Source organism: Amblyomma mixtum, chromosome 9, assembly GCF_055824585.1.
Source record: "Amblyomma mixtum isolate Tamu chromosome 9, ASM5582458v1, whole genome shotgun sequence".
In the NCBI taxonomy this organism is placed as follows: Eukaryota; Metazoa; Arthropoda; class Arachnida; order Ixodida; family Ixodidae; genus Amblyomma; species Amblyomma mixtum.
In genome coordinates, this window is record NC_143020.1 from 104,629,604 (window position 1) to 104,643,548 (window position 13,945).

Sequence of the window (13,945 nt, forward strand, 5' to 3'; positions counted from 1 at the left end):
GCTCTGGAAGAAATGGTAATTGAAAATATTTTGTCTGAAATCAAAAGGAGCTGAACTTCGGCTGTTCCTGCACTGTGCAGAAAAATAGACTCCAAGGAAAAGGAAACGCAGTTGAATGCAGCAGAGACTTGCATGGAAAGATGGAGTAGAGAGATTTAGTGGGATGGCACAGTGGTGTCTCAAAGATTGGTGCCACAATTTGTTGCTGTCAGTTTTTGCCATTCTTTGTCCACCTTGACCTTAGTAGTTGCCTTGTCCACACTTCAGGCGAGTGCTTGCTGACTAATTTGCTAGTTGCCATTTCCTGGACCTTTGTACTGACCTGCTTTACTTTCAACATTCTTGTGTTCTTAATACAGTGACCCTTTTTCGAGGTGTATATTTCGAGCTTCTGTTATGAGTAGTGTATTCCACATTCTGGATGCCATTTAAGCATCCTCACTCCTTGATAGCCACTTTACAACACAGCTTGAAATGCCTGCATGTCTTTTTCTCCTTCCTTAAAGTTTTGATGGGGCATTGTATGTCACTGCGTAGCAGTTCTCACTGGAGTGCATGTACAGTGGTAGCTGGGTAAACTACTGATTTTAGCTTCCTTTAGGTATCGTTTCACATATGTACACCTGTTAGCTCATGCTTGACTGACTTCTCAAGAACATCGTTGCCATGGCAGTTTAGAGGATTGGAGGACATTTGCATCACTTTGATACCTCGATTCTAATTGCACTCCGTGTCTCTATTGCGACCTTGCAGAAGAAAGAGCCCTCACCACCTGCGGACGTCGTCACGCTTCGGAAGCCCCTGCGGGTCAGCGCGGACAGCGGGGTCACGGAGGTCGCAACTACTGCGCCATCGACACCACCCTCCACCGAGAGCATCACGAAAAGGTTTTTGTGCCAAAGTCTTTCACTCTTTCAAAGGTAAAAACTTGCGCAAACAGTAGAAGAAGAAGGAGACGGTACAACAGGACAGAGCGCAAACAGGACAGGACATTGCGCTCTGTCCTGTTGTACCGTCTCCTTCTTCTTCTACTGTTTGCGCAAGTTTTTACCTTTGGAAATTATCAACCAACTCGCCCAGAAGAAAGTACTTATTGAACTGATCTTTCACTCTGTAGTTTGTATTCTCTAAAGAGCAAAGGGAAAAGAATTGGGAAATGGTCTCAAATGTCAGGGCTTACACGGTATTGTATTTCGGGGATCGACGTCCCAAACCTGCACATGGACTGTAAGGGACACTGTAGTGGAGGGCCTCGGATTAATTTGATTAGCTTTGGTGAAATGCAAAAAGGTCGTTGCAGTGTGCGATATCAGTGCATGTTAAAGAACCCCGGGGGTGGAAATCGATCCAGAGTCCTCCGCCCGGACCTCTCTCATATCCAGTGTCTACATCCCGGACGTGTCTAACATCCATAAACCACCAACTGCCAGCAAATTGGCATCACAGAGCCCATTAGCTGCTATAGCTTTGTCTCTCAGCTCTCTGGTGCATCTGAGGCTATCAGCATAGTCTTGGCAGTGTTGCTTATATATTAATTTTTTTTGTCTCTGCCTTCGTGAACAGGACCTTTGTGCTGCCGGTTCGGGACGAGGAATCTGAAACGCAGCGGAAAGCGCACGCGAAGCGAGTTCGAGAGACAAGGAGGTCGACGCAGGTGAGACGACAGCGCATCTCTCGAGCATTGTCACACACACGAGCAGCTGGGCACAAATGCTTTTAAATTTGTTTATGCTTGGCACAAATACTGTCACATAAGCGATAGTTTTGTATAGAATCCTCTCCTCACTTCTTTTGTAGGCATAGTAAAGTCAGTTGTCGATGACTTGAACTTTGAAGGGGAACACAAACTTATTCCTATTTACGTGCATTTGATGTGCAGTTGATGAGGGCTTAGTGCGCACATTTCAGCAGAACCCATGCAACACCCAAAATTAATTCCGCACATCTGTCGTCCACAGTTAATACCTCACACCGGACCATGCTTGTGAGGTTCTTCTCCGCAAAACTGCATGAAACTCGCAAAAGCAATTTTAATATTTCCGAGATATAGCGCATCACAGCAAGCCCAAGTCTCTATGCTTTTGTTTTAATCGCTTGCCACAAGCTCTGTACAGTCGGCTTAGGTGGTAAAGGCAGTAGAATCGTTTGGCAACTCTGCATGTTTTCATCCAGCAGTTGTGAAGGAATAAACAGCTTGAGAGTAGAATCTCGATACGTTCTCTTTGGTACGAATTTCGAGATGGTTCGAATTCGTGAAATGCTCCAGCCAGAGTGCACTGTTCGCAATGGGCAGAAGTTGGGATGTTACAAATGACCCTCTCCCCACTGCGGATGATACAAACGCACGAGCCGTGACTGAACTCATTGTCAATGCTGCAATCGCAAGTTGCGTGATGCGCACCACGAGTAGTGAGTGGTGGCATGTGGCCTGTACACCTCCAACACTTGCGAGTCAGTGGTGGTGCGTGGCCGTTAGTAAATCCCTTCAACCAAAAACATATCTACCATGTAATGCGGAATATAGGTCGACCCCCTTACCTTGAAGCAAAAAAGTCAACATAAAAATTATGAGGCACAAAACTTAGTTTTATTCACTGGTGCCACCAGACTCGTAGCTTCCTCATTCGTCCGAGCTGTCTAAGCTCTCGTCCGAAGACGACTGCTTCGTGCTGGCTGTGTCCCACAGCATGTCGTCCTCGATACTGTTCAATGAGTTGCTAATGCAACATTTCTTGAATGCCCGCACCACCATATGGTCGGGCAGCGAGCGCCAAGCCTGAGCCACCCAGGTGGCCACAGTGGCGAGAGGCGGCCTGCGCAGCCGGCCGGTGGGAGTCTTTGGGTTGTCGCCCGCCATCCACTGATTGTAGAGTTCACGCACGCGGTCTCTGAAGGACTTATTCAGCACGACGTCCAGTGGCTGAAGTGTTGAAGTCATGCCCCCTGGAATGACAACGAGCTCCGTCCTCCCGTCGCGTCTTCTCCGAGACGCCAAAGTGTCGCCAGGCGCACATGTCCCCATACTCTTCGGCGAATTCGATAACTTTGTTTTGTAAACGCCGCGGTGAACTGACGTCGAGTACCAGTACTCATTTTGCGGGCTGTCGCGAAATTAATACGTTACAACGCCAAGAACGATTACCGCCGTCAACTTTTAGCTGTGTCGGTTGACAAAGAGGAAGGAAAGAATCGTCAGCATGGAAGCGATAACGATGCGGATGCCAAAATGTCCGCGACTCACACATGTTGCCAGACGACTATTCAGTTTGTGCCAAAGGCCGGTATATAAGTCGAGGGGTGACCTTTTGGTAATATTTTTCGGAAAAAACCTCGACCTATATTCTGCACTATACGGTATGTAAATTCTGCATATGAATGTTGCTCGTTTTGGATTCATGACCCTGTAAGATTCCTATGGTTGAGATTCCGTTTTAGTAGAGGTGCAGAATTATCACCACCTTTGGATAGCCTCTGGAGGTTTTCAGGCACACTTGTAATTGCATACAAGAAAAGCAGGGAAGCTGCAGTAGAGCAATCATTTCACCACACAGTTGAGTATGTGGGGTGTTTTAGGAACCCTGCCTCTCTGGATAGAGTCGACTCGCATTGATCTCTCAGCAGGGAAATGGTAAACGCTAACACCAGGCTAATTGGGTTCACACTTCATCGATTCGAAGTTGTTCATCGATTCGGCCCCGATAGCTGTCCGGCGACTTTCTTGGATTGAGCCCTGGACCAAAGCAGATTTTTCTTGAGCTTTCCGAGAAAGCTCTCTCCTCTGTGGCTTTGCTTGGGTGGATGCTAATGAGTAATTACTCCTTTAAGTCAAACGATAATGACTTATACCCGTGACACACGCGGAAAAGAAATGGCAGTAAACGCTTAAGGCCTTAAGTTTGTTAATGACATTATTTTCGGAGTTGGTGCTACACGTCCACATTTAATGCCATTATCGAAAGTGACGATGACGATAACGCTTGCAAGGTGGTCAAAAGTTTCATCCGAATATAAAAATTCCTAATGAGCACAATATATCGGGAATGTTGTTCAAATGTAATGTGAAAACGATTTTCCAGAAAATACGGCTGTCCCTGCTTTACAAGTCGAAAAAGTAGCCATAAACTCACATGTCAGCACATAAGTCGAGAGTACCTGTCAATAAGGCTGATTAAAATGGCGCTCTTTGCAACGAAAATGCGGTATAGAAGCCTCATCTGACTGAAAGTTAAGAATTAACCATTTCCTACTGGTTAAGAAGTTGTTACTAACAAAGCTGCATGCTTTTCTGCGTGTGGAATGGGAATGAGAGTACGCATTGCACGGGCGAATGAGTTGTGGCGAACTCAGTAGGTCGCGAATGGCAGTAAGGCTAATGCCATTAAATTTATGCGTGTGGCACCACACGAATGCCATTAAAACTTAAGGCAGTAAGCACTTAATGGCATTAAATCTGTCCGTGTGGCACGGGTATTAACTGGCTTTGGCTCGGCTTCTTTCCCTCAATGCAGGGCGTGACGCTGGAGGACGTCAAGTCGGCCGAGCAGCAGCTGCTGAAGCGCCAGCAGGAGCTGGGAGACAAGAAAGAGGACAAACCACCGCCAGCGGCAGTCATCAGCCTGGCGCCCACTGCAACGACCACCACAACCACCACCACCACCACAACAACAACGGGCGCGGCAGACGATCTGGTGCGCCGGCATTCCTGGAGGAACAGGGACAAGGAAAAGGTGGGTTACTGGACGTTACCTGCTGGAGTGATCTGATGTGTGTTTGTTTCAAACACGCTAATTCGAAGACACTGGGACCACAAAAAATATTCGAATGAACCATGCTTTCAGATTAACCGAACACGCCAAAAATGGGACTCGGGCAAAAAATTTCGAATTCCTATGTGGGAACACACTGTTGTTATTGGACAAGCTTCGCAATTACCATATATTTCTGCCTTAAAGTCTAGCCCCACCAACTGGTAGCTTCCTGGCAAGATGGCGTTGTGGTGTGCTTATAACTGAAAGCAGTAAACATGCTGTGGTGCAATCACTAAGCCGCCAGTCTGAAGGCAGTGGAGGTTTCATACTCGCGTGGACTGGTGGCAAACTGAACTCATTCAGGTGCAACTCACACACTGGAGATTATCGGGAATGATAGGAAGTTTGCTGCTCTTGAGCTACCTACCGCACATCAGGAAACAAACCATTGGCACGGACAAGCCAAGTAAACGGCATGCAATTCAAATTTTCTTCAGCATAACTGATGTGCATAGGCTTCTTTTTTACATATGGTGTCATGCATCCTGCCAAGAACAGGCACCGGCATGGTGCACATGCTACCTACCGCTCATCCAAAGCTGTCTAAGACCCTGCAAATAGGTCGGCTTTGCTTCGTATAGGTTGACGCCCCTGTTTTGGATAGTCGTTTTCCTCAACAAAGGTCGACATGGGTGGTGTTTACGACGCAGGTTGCACCCCTGGACTGCAACACCCAACTTGTACACCAGAAAACACCAACCCCCGGCTCCCCACACCCGCCTTACATTAATGGATTATGGGCAGTTCAATGACTGTGACTCTACAGTCGCAAGTATGACCCAGATCTACCCTGCGGTCCGTAACCTTATGCAGAGTTACTTGGCTGTCGGACTGGCATCAGCATTTGGCATCACCCCAGCTCCCTCCCTCATCCCCTGTGTCCATTTCCCTCGCCATGCCTGTCACGCTGGTCGCCTGACTTAAATGGATGCATAAACAACCCTGTGTCACGCCTTGCATGGCACACACCTACCTTGTACAGTCGACGACCGAAAATTCGGACGCCTGATTTTTCGGACATGCTTGACTATTCGGACTTTTTCGCGGCACCGCGACATGGCCCATAGAGCCAATGTGTAAGAGCGCTTGAAATTTCGGACGCACCGCAACTGACCACTCGATTTTTCGCACCTCGTTCGCACTCGCCGCCAGTACCCAAGCCGCCATATAATGTGTACAGTGGAACCTCATTAATTCAGACTGCAGGAGATATCGAAAACTTGATCAAACAAAACGAAATTCAATCTTAAAGGGAGCCTCTTGCGACGCTGAAATTCTGCGCGAGTCAGCACATTGCGCTCGCGTGTTTTCGAATTCGTACTGTCCTTGAATGTCTTCCGCCGCACGAACTTGAACCGTAGTCTGAGTTCACGGAACTCATCTGTGCCGAGTCTTTAGTCCCGAACGCTGAACGCGAATACGATCGCGGAGGCTACGCGCACGCCGAGCGCACTTCGGGCGCGCCGCCGGATCATATCGCGGCCGCGATCTGCTCTGGCGATGCGCCGTTCGCGGAGGCCACGCGCGCCCACCGGAGCTTCCAAGTGCCGTCTATGGATGGCGCTGTGATCATTATCATCAACTTTTTTCTCCGTCGCGATTTTCCGCTGTTCACATCGGCATAAGTATCACCAGCTCCAGCCTTTCGTGGCGTGTTAGCATGCGTGTTAGCGCGTTCGCTGTGATAGTGGCTTTCACGTGCTGCCGCCGAGCTTCACAGTTTTAGCGCGATGGGCAAGCACCTTAAGCTACAGCCGCCACGGTGGCTCAGCGGCTATGGTGCTCGGCTGCTGACCCAAAAGACGCGGGTTCGATCCCGACCGCGGCGGCTGGAATTTCTTTGGAGGAGAAATTCTAGAGGCCCGTGTACTGTGCGATGTCAGTGCACGTTAAAGAACCCCAGGTGGTCGAAATTTCCGGAGCCCTTCACTACGGCGTCTCTCATAGCCTTAGTCGCTTTGGGACGTTAAACCCCACAAACCAAACCAAACCTTAAGCTACACGGCTGGGAGTTAGCTCTCGAACGCGGTCGGTAAGCGTGCGGCGGGCGGGAAATTCGACGTGGCCGAGAAGTGCGTCCGATGATGGTGCAACCAAAAGAGAAACACAAGCTGCAAAAAGCGCGCTTTCTGAGGCAAGCCGTGAGAGTTTCCTGAACTGGAAGAAGAGCTGCTCCTCTATGTGATGGAATTTCGGAATAACGGCTACGCGTTGACAGCGGACATGCTGTGCGGCTTCTTTTGGCATGAGCGTGCACCAGAGCGCAGCACCAGCTCAGGAGTCTAAATACTTAGCGAGTGACGATTGAATGTAGAGTAAATGTCGCTCATTCCCTGGTTGGTGTGTTTTTACTTAGAAAAAATTTTTTTCCGCACATCGCGTGTATGGGCCGCACCCCGAAAATTGGCCCTTGAATCTGGGAAAAAAAAAAGCGCGGCCCTTATACGCGTTTATACGGTATTTCGCGCGGCGAAATATAGTCATGAGGAGCTTCAGAATGTGTGCAATACAATTGGCCGCTTTCTCCGGCATAGTGATACAGTAGAACCCCGCTGTTACGTTCCTCACTGCTGCGTTTTCCCGGCTGTTACGTCGTTTTCTTCGGGTCCCGGCATAGCTTCCATAGGATCCAATGTATTGGGAACCCCGCTGTTACGTCGTAGCCGAGGAAACGATCCCGCATGATACGTCGCAACCGGGCTCCCCGAACCCAACCGGGCAATGCGCGCCAACCGGCATTTTGATTTTTGACGAGTCTTGGCCAGGCTTGGCTACGGAACTGGCTGCAAGAAGCCGCACGCGAGTTGGAGAGGCCGCCACTAGATGGCTATCTGCCTCGCGCGCCGAACGCCGCGATCTTTATCGTGGGAGGTGGTGAGGAGGAGGGGCGCGGCTGCGTCGCTTATCAGCGTGTCTTTTCTTTCACTCTTTCTTTTTATCTTTTAACTCTCCTTTATCTGCAAGTGACAGCGGTGGTGGCTCGGCTGGAGCCAGTCAGCAGGGCCCGTGTAATTTCCTTTTCATCCTTCTCAGTCGCAACAACATCTTTATTGTGCTTTGATGGCGTGATAGCGTTGAGTAAGCCGAAAGGGCTTTCCCTTGAGGAAAAGCTGGACGTACTAAACGCAGTCGACAGGCAGCCAGGGCAGCTTACGCGGAGCAGCGCGGCGAGCAGCCTACGAACATTTCAGTGCTTGACGCTGTGCACAACGTCGCTTCAGCGTGGACTGCAGTGAGCGCGTGAACTGCACAGCACTGCTGCGTGCGTGCGGTGTGGCCGCACCGCAAAGCGACGCTGACAGCAATGCGGCCTTTGCTATTGAGAAACGCGTTGTTCTTTCCAGCGAGCGAAAGAAACTGCAATCCACCATTCTCGATTTTTTAAAGTCCTAGGGTCAATTTGCGGAAATAAATTGTTTCTAGTCAAAGCTGCACTGTTTTCATTAATTTTCGGTGCTTTCCTCACTGTTGCGTTTTCCCGGCTGTTACGTTTTTTTTTCCCGGTCCGGTGAAAAACGTATGAACGGGGTTCTACTGTAATAAGTTCGTGATTTTTTCGGTGAAATTTGATTTTCCGGACTGCCCGATTTTTCGGTCGCTTTCGCGGTCCCTAGAGAGTCCGAAAAATCGGTCGTCGACTGTACTCCTACCTCCACATCCTATGATCAGTCACTGCACCTGGCTTCTTCTCTCACTTTCAGTAAAGCCTAATGGTTAGCCATGACGCAAGTGCAGACACAGTGGCATTAATGCTACACGCATTCTGCACCCACAGTTACTGAGCATTGTGACGAGCATCAGCATTTTGCGCTACCAGAAACAGAAACGTCCAGTGAATTTTTTCTCTTTGTGCTGGTTGCCAGCTCAGAGCCATTTGAAATTAGCGTTTAGCTGTGTGTGTCTTTACTGTCTGTGCTTTGTCCGGCTCCGTGCTGTCTCAGGTTTCTGCTTGTTGTGCTTGAATAAGGAGGCATACTAAGTGGTAGCAACCACTGGAGTGGTGGAATACGTATGCTCTGAGCGACTGCAGAGACCGCTTCTGCCAAGTGTGGCCTTGGAGCGAGAGGTGGTGGGGTTGTCTCTAAGCAGTTTTCCAAGTTCTTTGCGTCTTAGTCGTGCGCCCTCATCTTTTTCGATCCCCTCGCTGCTTCCAGGAGGAAGAGCCTCCCGCAGTCCGTGTGGTCCCCAGCAGTCCGGAGACCACACCCGTGGTGACCTTCTCCATGCCCAGAGGGCGGGGTCAGCGAGGGGTCACCGCCACGTCGGGTGGGGACATCAGCCACACCGTCACGGTCCCCATCCGGCCAAGGGGCATTGTGGATGACACCACCAACAGAGAAGGTGCGTTATGTGGTGCCGAGTGCCACAAGGCCGTGCCGACTGTTTTTCTTTTTTTTTTTAACGCATTTGTGAATGCTTTTCTAAGCTTTACTCGCATGGGGCTTGGAGGGTGACATCGAAAAAAGACCACTTTTGGCCTAACAGTTGTGCTCCTCGTCTTTTGACGCGTGCAGCCGGGGACGGAGACAAGGACGATGGCAAGACGAACGCGCAGTCGGCAATTTCGAGGCGACGGCGACCAAAGCGGAGATCGACGGGCGTTGTGTACCTCGAAGGGGACAACGTTGGCCAGGTGGGTTGTGTATGCTTGTTGGGTGGCTGCGTTGGGTTTCCCAAAAGCTCTGGGACACTTTGGCAACAGTTTTGTTGATGCGTTGCACTTAAGGGGGCATGAGGGTCTTGAAAACTTGTTTATTTTTCGACATAACTTGTTGAAACTTAGCACGCAGGTGTATCATAGAATGCTGATCTCAAATATGCATTTAGATTTCAAATATCTCACCTGGAAGAAAATTTATCCCAAAATAACATTCAAATTAGGCAATTTCTTACGGGCCTTTATAGTAATTTATCAGTTAAAGAATGATTTTTTTTAAGAATAAGCAGACATTTGCAAAGGCCCAAAGCACATCCTAAAGCTTTCTTTTTTCTTTAAACATGATATATGAGCAATTGGGCCAAGTGTGGTCTAATTACTGCCACATCATTTTTTCCTTCCAACTTCGTTGTTTATTTGCGATCAACAAAATTAGTTTGTAGACATTCTGTTAGCTTTAGGATGTGCTTTGGGCCTTTGCAAATGTCTGCTTATTCTTTAAAAATGTTTATTTAACTGATAAATTACTAAAAAGGCCCGTAAGAAATGACCTAATTAGGATTTTTTATTTTGCCATATATTTCCTTCCAGCTGAGATATTTGAAATCTAAATGCATATCGAAATCAGCATTCAATGATACACTCAGGTGCTAAGTTTCAGAAAGATATGTTAACAAATAAAAAAACGTTTTCAAGACCCTCATCCCCCCTTAAGCTGCTGCTAAAAGTACTTGGCTTATTAGGCCCTGGAAAACATGAGCAGTTGCAGCATGTAAAAGATCGGAATGCGAAAACAAAGTTACTACAGTAGAATCCCGCTGTTACGTTTTTCACAGTACTGTTAAAGGAAAAAAAAAAAACATATACTAGTGGTGAAACGCAGTGGCCGGGAAGCGGGTGTAAAAAATGTACACCATTGTCATCCTTTTTTTTTTTTTACTTCCGGTAAGACCAGCATTCGGTATTGCTCGTATGCACATAGTGTCCCAGATATCTTGTGATGGCTCTCCGCCTACTTAAACGGCCGTTGACAGCAGGGAATTGCAAGCTTGGAGCCAACTCGCGCAACTGTATCTCTTGCAGCGCTGCCCATGCGGCATAGTTTCATTTTCGCGCCTTCAGTCGTTCGTGTTCACGCTTATTTGGTAGTAGCAGTGGAGTGGCAGCCTTAAGGTTCATGCTGCTGGTAAGTGTCCTAAGTATCGGTGTAGGTACAACATGCCGAAAGGTGCTGAACACAGTGGTGGCCAGGCACCGATGGCTAGGTCTAGGGTTCCGCTCTGGCCGGTCTACCTTTGCCTTTCGGCTCACTTTAAACATAGGCTGTCAGACTGCGGCAGCACAGAGTAAAGCACTGCCACGAAGTGACTTTTACATGGTAGAAAGCCGGAACGCTGGCACAGTTGCAACGTAAAGTACACATCTGTATTGCATGGGTTTCTATGGGAGCTTGGCCAGGGGTGGCTCAGGAAAACGTAATAGCCAGGAAAACGCAGTACCCGGGAACGTAACAGCGGAGTTCTACTCTACCATCGTAATACATTGCACCATTGCTGCTCTGTTAATTCTCTGGATTTCTGGCGTTTCTTCATTGTTTGTTGAGGGTAGGCATTACTTACAGGTTCATTGTAACCCGTTAACTGTTTCAGGAGTCTTCACCTGACCAGGAAGGTGCGGATCGGGACAAGCTGAGGATAGGCGCAGTCAACGACCTCTCCAACGACGCAGAGGTCAGTGGACTCTCTCTCTGCAGTTTGTGGCATTGGTCCGCAGGTGTGTTGTGTGGTGGCAGAAAACCCCCACATTTGGCTACTGGCCAGTGGGAATTTGATCCAGGACCTCGGTTCCGGAAGCGTCCACTTTGGACCTCGGACGTGGAGGTGAAGTCCGTGTGACGACAGCCGACTCACCTTTCCTGTTCAGCAATGGTGGAATTGCTGTGCCTAACTGCGCCATATGGCAAACTGTGCTACATGGTGTTACAAGAGCTACAAGGGTTGGTCGAAAAGTAACACACGATCCACTATACTTTTATGCCATCATTCATTCACGAAGCACTGTCAGATTTCTATCTGTTTGGATGATTATACACTCATCTGCCTAGCAAACAGGTTTGAGATGACGGTGAGTTTATTGCTTGTGTGAAAAAGTGATGTAATGACCATCCTCAATGGTTGTACGAACATACATTTGCATTCGCGATACACAAGTGGTTGCAGTACAGTGAATCAAATAGATAAACAATCTCAGCTGCATTTCCAAAGGACCAACACTTGAAAGCTTCTACATACAAAATTTCATTTCCTTTGTGCTCACTGTTACCAAGCTGCAGTAGATTGTGCTTTACTTTTTGACCGACCTTTGTGGTTTTTGCTCTTTTGCGCACTACACCTGCATCAAGATTTGATTGAAAATGTTGGCGAGAACGAAACCAAATCTGAAGCTGGTACTTTCAGTCATTAGCTAACCCGCCGCGGTGCCTCTGTGGTTACGGTGCTCGGCTGCTGATCCGAAAGACGCAGGTTGGATCCCAGCTGCGGCGATCGAATTTCGTTGGAGGAGAAATTCTAGAGGCCCGTGTACTGTGCGATGTCAGTGCACATTAAAGAACCCCAGCTGGTCGAAATTTCCGGAGCCCTTCATTCTGGCATTCCTCATGGCCTGAGTCGCTTTGGGACGTTAAACCCCATAAAACCAAACCAAACCATCATTCATTGGCTATGCAGTCTTTCCACGACAGTGTCATAGAAAGAGTGGAAGTATTCAAAATTTCGAATAGTTTGTAGTTAGCATCTGCTTTTCGATTTGACTCGAACTGCATGTTTTGCATTGTAAGTATCGAACGAATAGTGGAAAATTACGACTGCTCTTGTTCGCCTAAACTCACGATAAAAATTTGCGGTTGTTTTCTAAACACTGCTTGCTAGCTTGACATTCACAATGTCGCGCTTGTCACATAAATGAACCTGCGTTTTCCTGTTGTGGCTGATCGCCAGCACGAGCAATAGCACTGCATCAGCAGCACTATTGCATCAGCAGAAGCAATAAAATTCAAGCCACACGTAAGCAGGCAGAGCGTCAGTTGAGAAATTTCCTGAAAGTTTCTCAAACTGAAGCTGCCTGGCGCTCTTGTAAAAGCGCGCTTCGAATACTTTTGGATGTGAATGCCACTGTTGTGAAGGATTTGAGGCATCAGGATTATTTTTATGTGGAGCTTTGACTAACTGCCACAACTAAAGGCTCAAATCAGACGGGCGTTGTTGATGTGCTGGGAAGAAAATTTTGCTGCCGAAATCACTCCACTGCTTGTCATTCAGATGCGACAATATTTATGAACCCACCATTAGGTAGGCCTGCATGCAGTGGAACCGATGCAAAAGCACAAAGTGGGCTATGTCTTGACGAGAGACGGCCACATTTCGGCCGAATTCCTATACCGACTCACAAGAACGCAGGAAGGTATGTGCCATTAACCAGTTGATAAAAAAAATCTATGGGCGATCAATTAGATTGGTGTGAAAGACATTTTTCTTTCACTCTCCAATCTGTTCAGGCTTTCTCTCACCAGTCTGTTCTAACTCTGATTCCATTCCGGTTAGGAATGTATTCCAATTCTAATTCTATTTTTATTCCATTTCTATTCGTAATCATTTTTTGGGGATTTCTGTATCTCCACCTGTCATGGTTAGCAGGTGGAGTAAGGGAAATCTCACTTAGACGCCACCTGTCACATGCCACAGTTGGCAGGTAGAGGACCCACACAAACGCTGACACCAGACTGTGCTGTTTCTATGTTTGCCATAATAATCATTATACAAGCTTTTCTTCATACATTCAATCACCAATAAAAAGCAAGAATGTGCACAACAGAGGAGGAAGATCGTTGTTTTCTTTCAGCTGGTGACAGGTGTGGGAGCAGTTCTTTGGAACTTGCTAAGCAAAAAAATGTTTTAAAGCAGCTACTTTTGAGTTGAATGTAATTCTGAGTTCAAAAGGCTGCTTCAGCATGGATTATGTGTCATATTTCTGATAAAATAGAAAGAGGTTACAGACATGGACAATTTTTACAGGGCTTGAAGGGAAGCATTTAATATGGTGCATTTTACTTTGTTAAGCAAGACAGATTGCTAATAGACATGAAAACCCGGCATCTCCCGAAAAGTGGTGGCATTACAAAACTCGCAATTGGTCGGAACGGTCTGACACCTTCAAAGGGGGAAGATGCAAAACGTTAACCAGTAATAGTCGGCATTAGCACTTACAGCTGTGCCAGTGACGAAGGAGTGGAATAGAATTGGATAAGAATTGCGTCGCTTTACACATCACTCGCACATAAGTTCCTTAAGTGCCTGCAGTAATGTTCAATCTTTAATGAGAAGCCATTTTTTCTATTTGGTTGGCCATTTCAGTGCCCAGGAGCTCTCTCTCGCTTTGTTTTTCTTTTCGGGTAAACTTTTCGTTCATTCCTTCGGTGCGCTTT

The 13,945-nt window shown here is 47.6% G+C and overlaps 1 protein-coding gene across 4 annotated transcripts in view; it reads left to right on the forward strand.

Moving 5' to 3' along the window:
- The window catches only part of Mbs (Myosin binding subunit), a 79,236-nt gene that overhangs the window by 32,856 nt on the left and 32,435 nt on the right, over positions 1-13,945 (forward strand). For all 4 annotated transcript variants that reach the window (XM_089561070.1, XM_089561071.1, XM_089561072.1 and 1 more), the window contains exons 8-13: positions 754-887; positions 1,564-1,654; positions 4,509-4,727; positions 8,963-9,149; positions 9,323-9,441; positions 11,115-11,195. In XM_089561070.1, the coding sequence (XP_089417196.1) occupies positions 754-887; positions 1,564-1,654; positions 4,509-4,727; positions 8,963-9,149; positions 9,323-9,441; positions 11,115-11,195 (831 nt within the window). The remainder of the gene's footprint in view (positions 1-753; positions 888-1,563; positions 1,655-4,508; positions 4,728-8,962; positions 9,150-9,322; positions 9,442-11,114; positions 11,196-13,945) is intronic.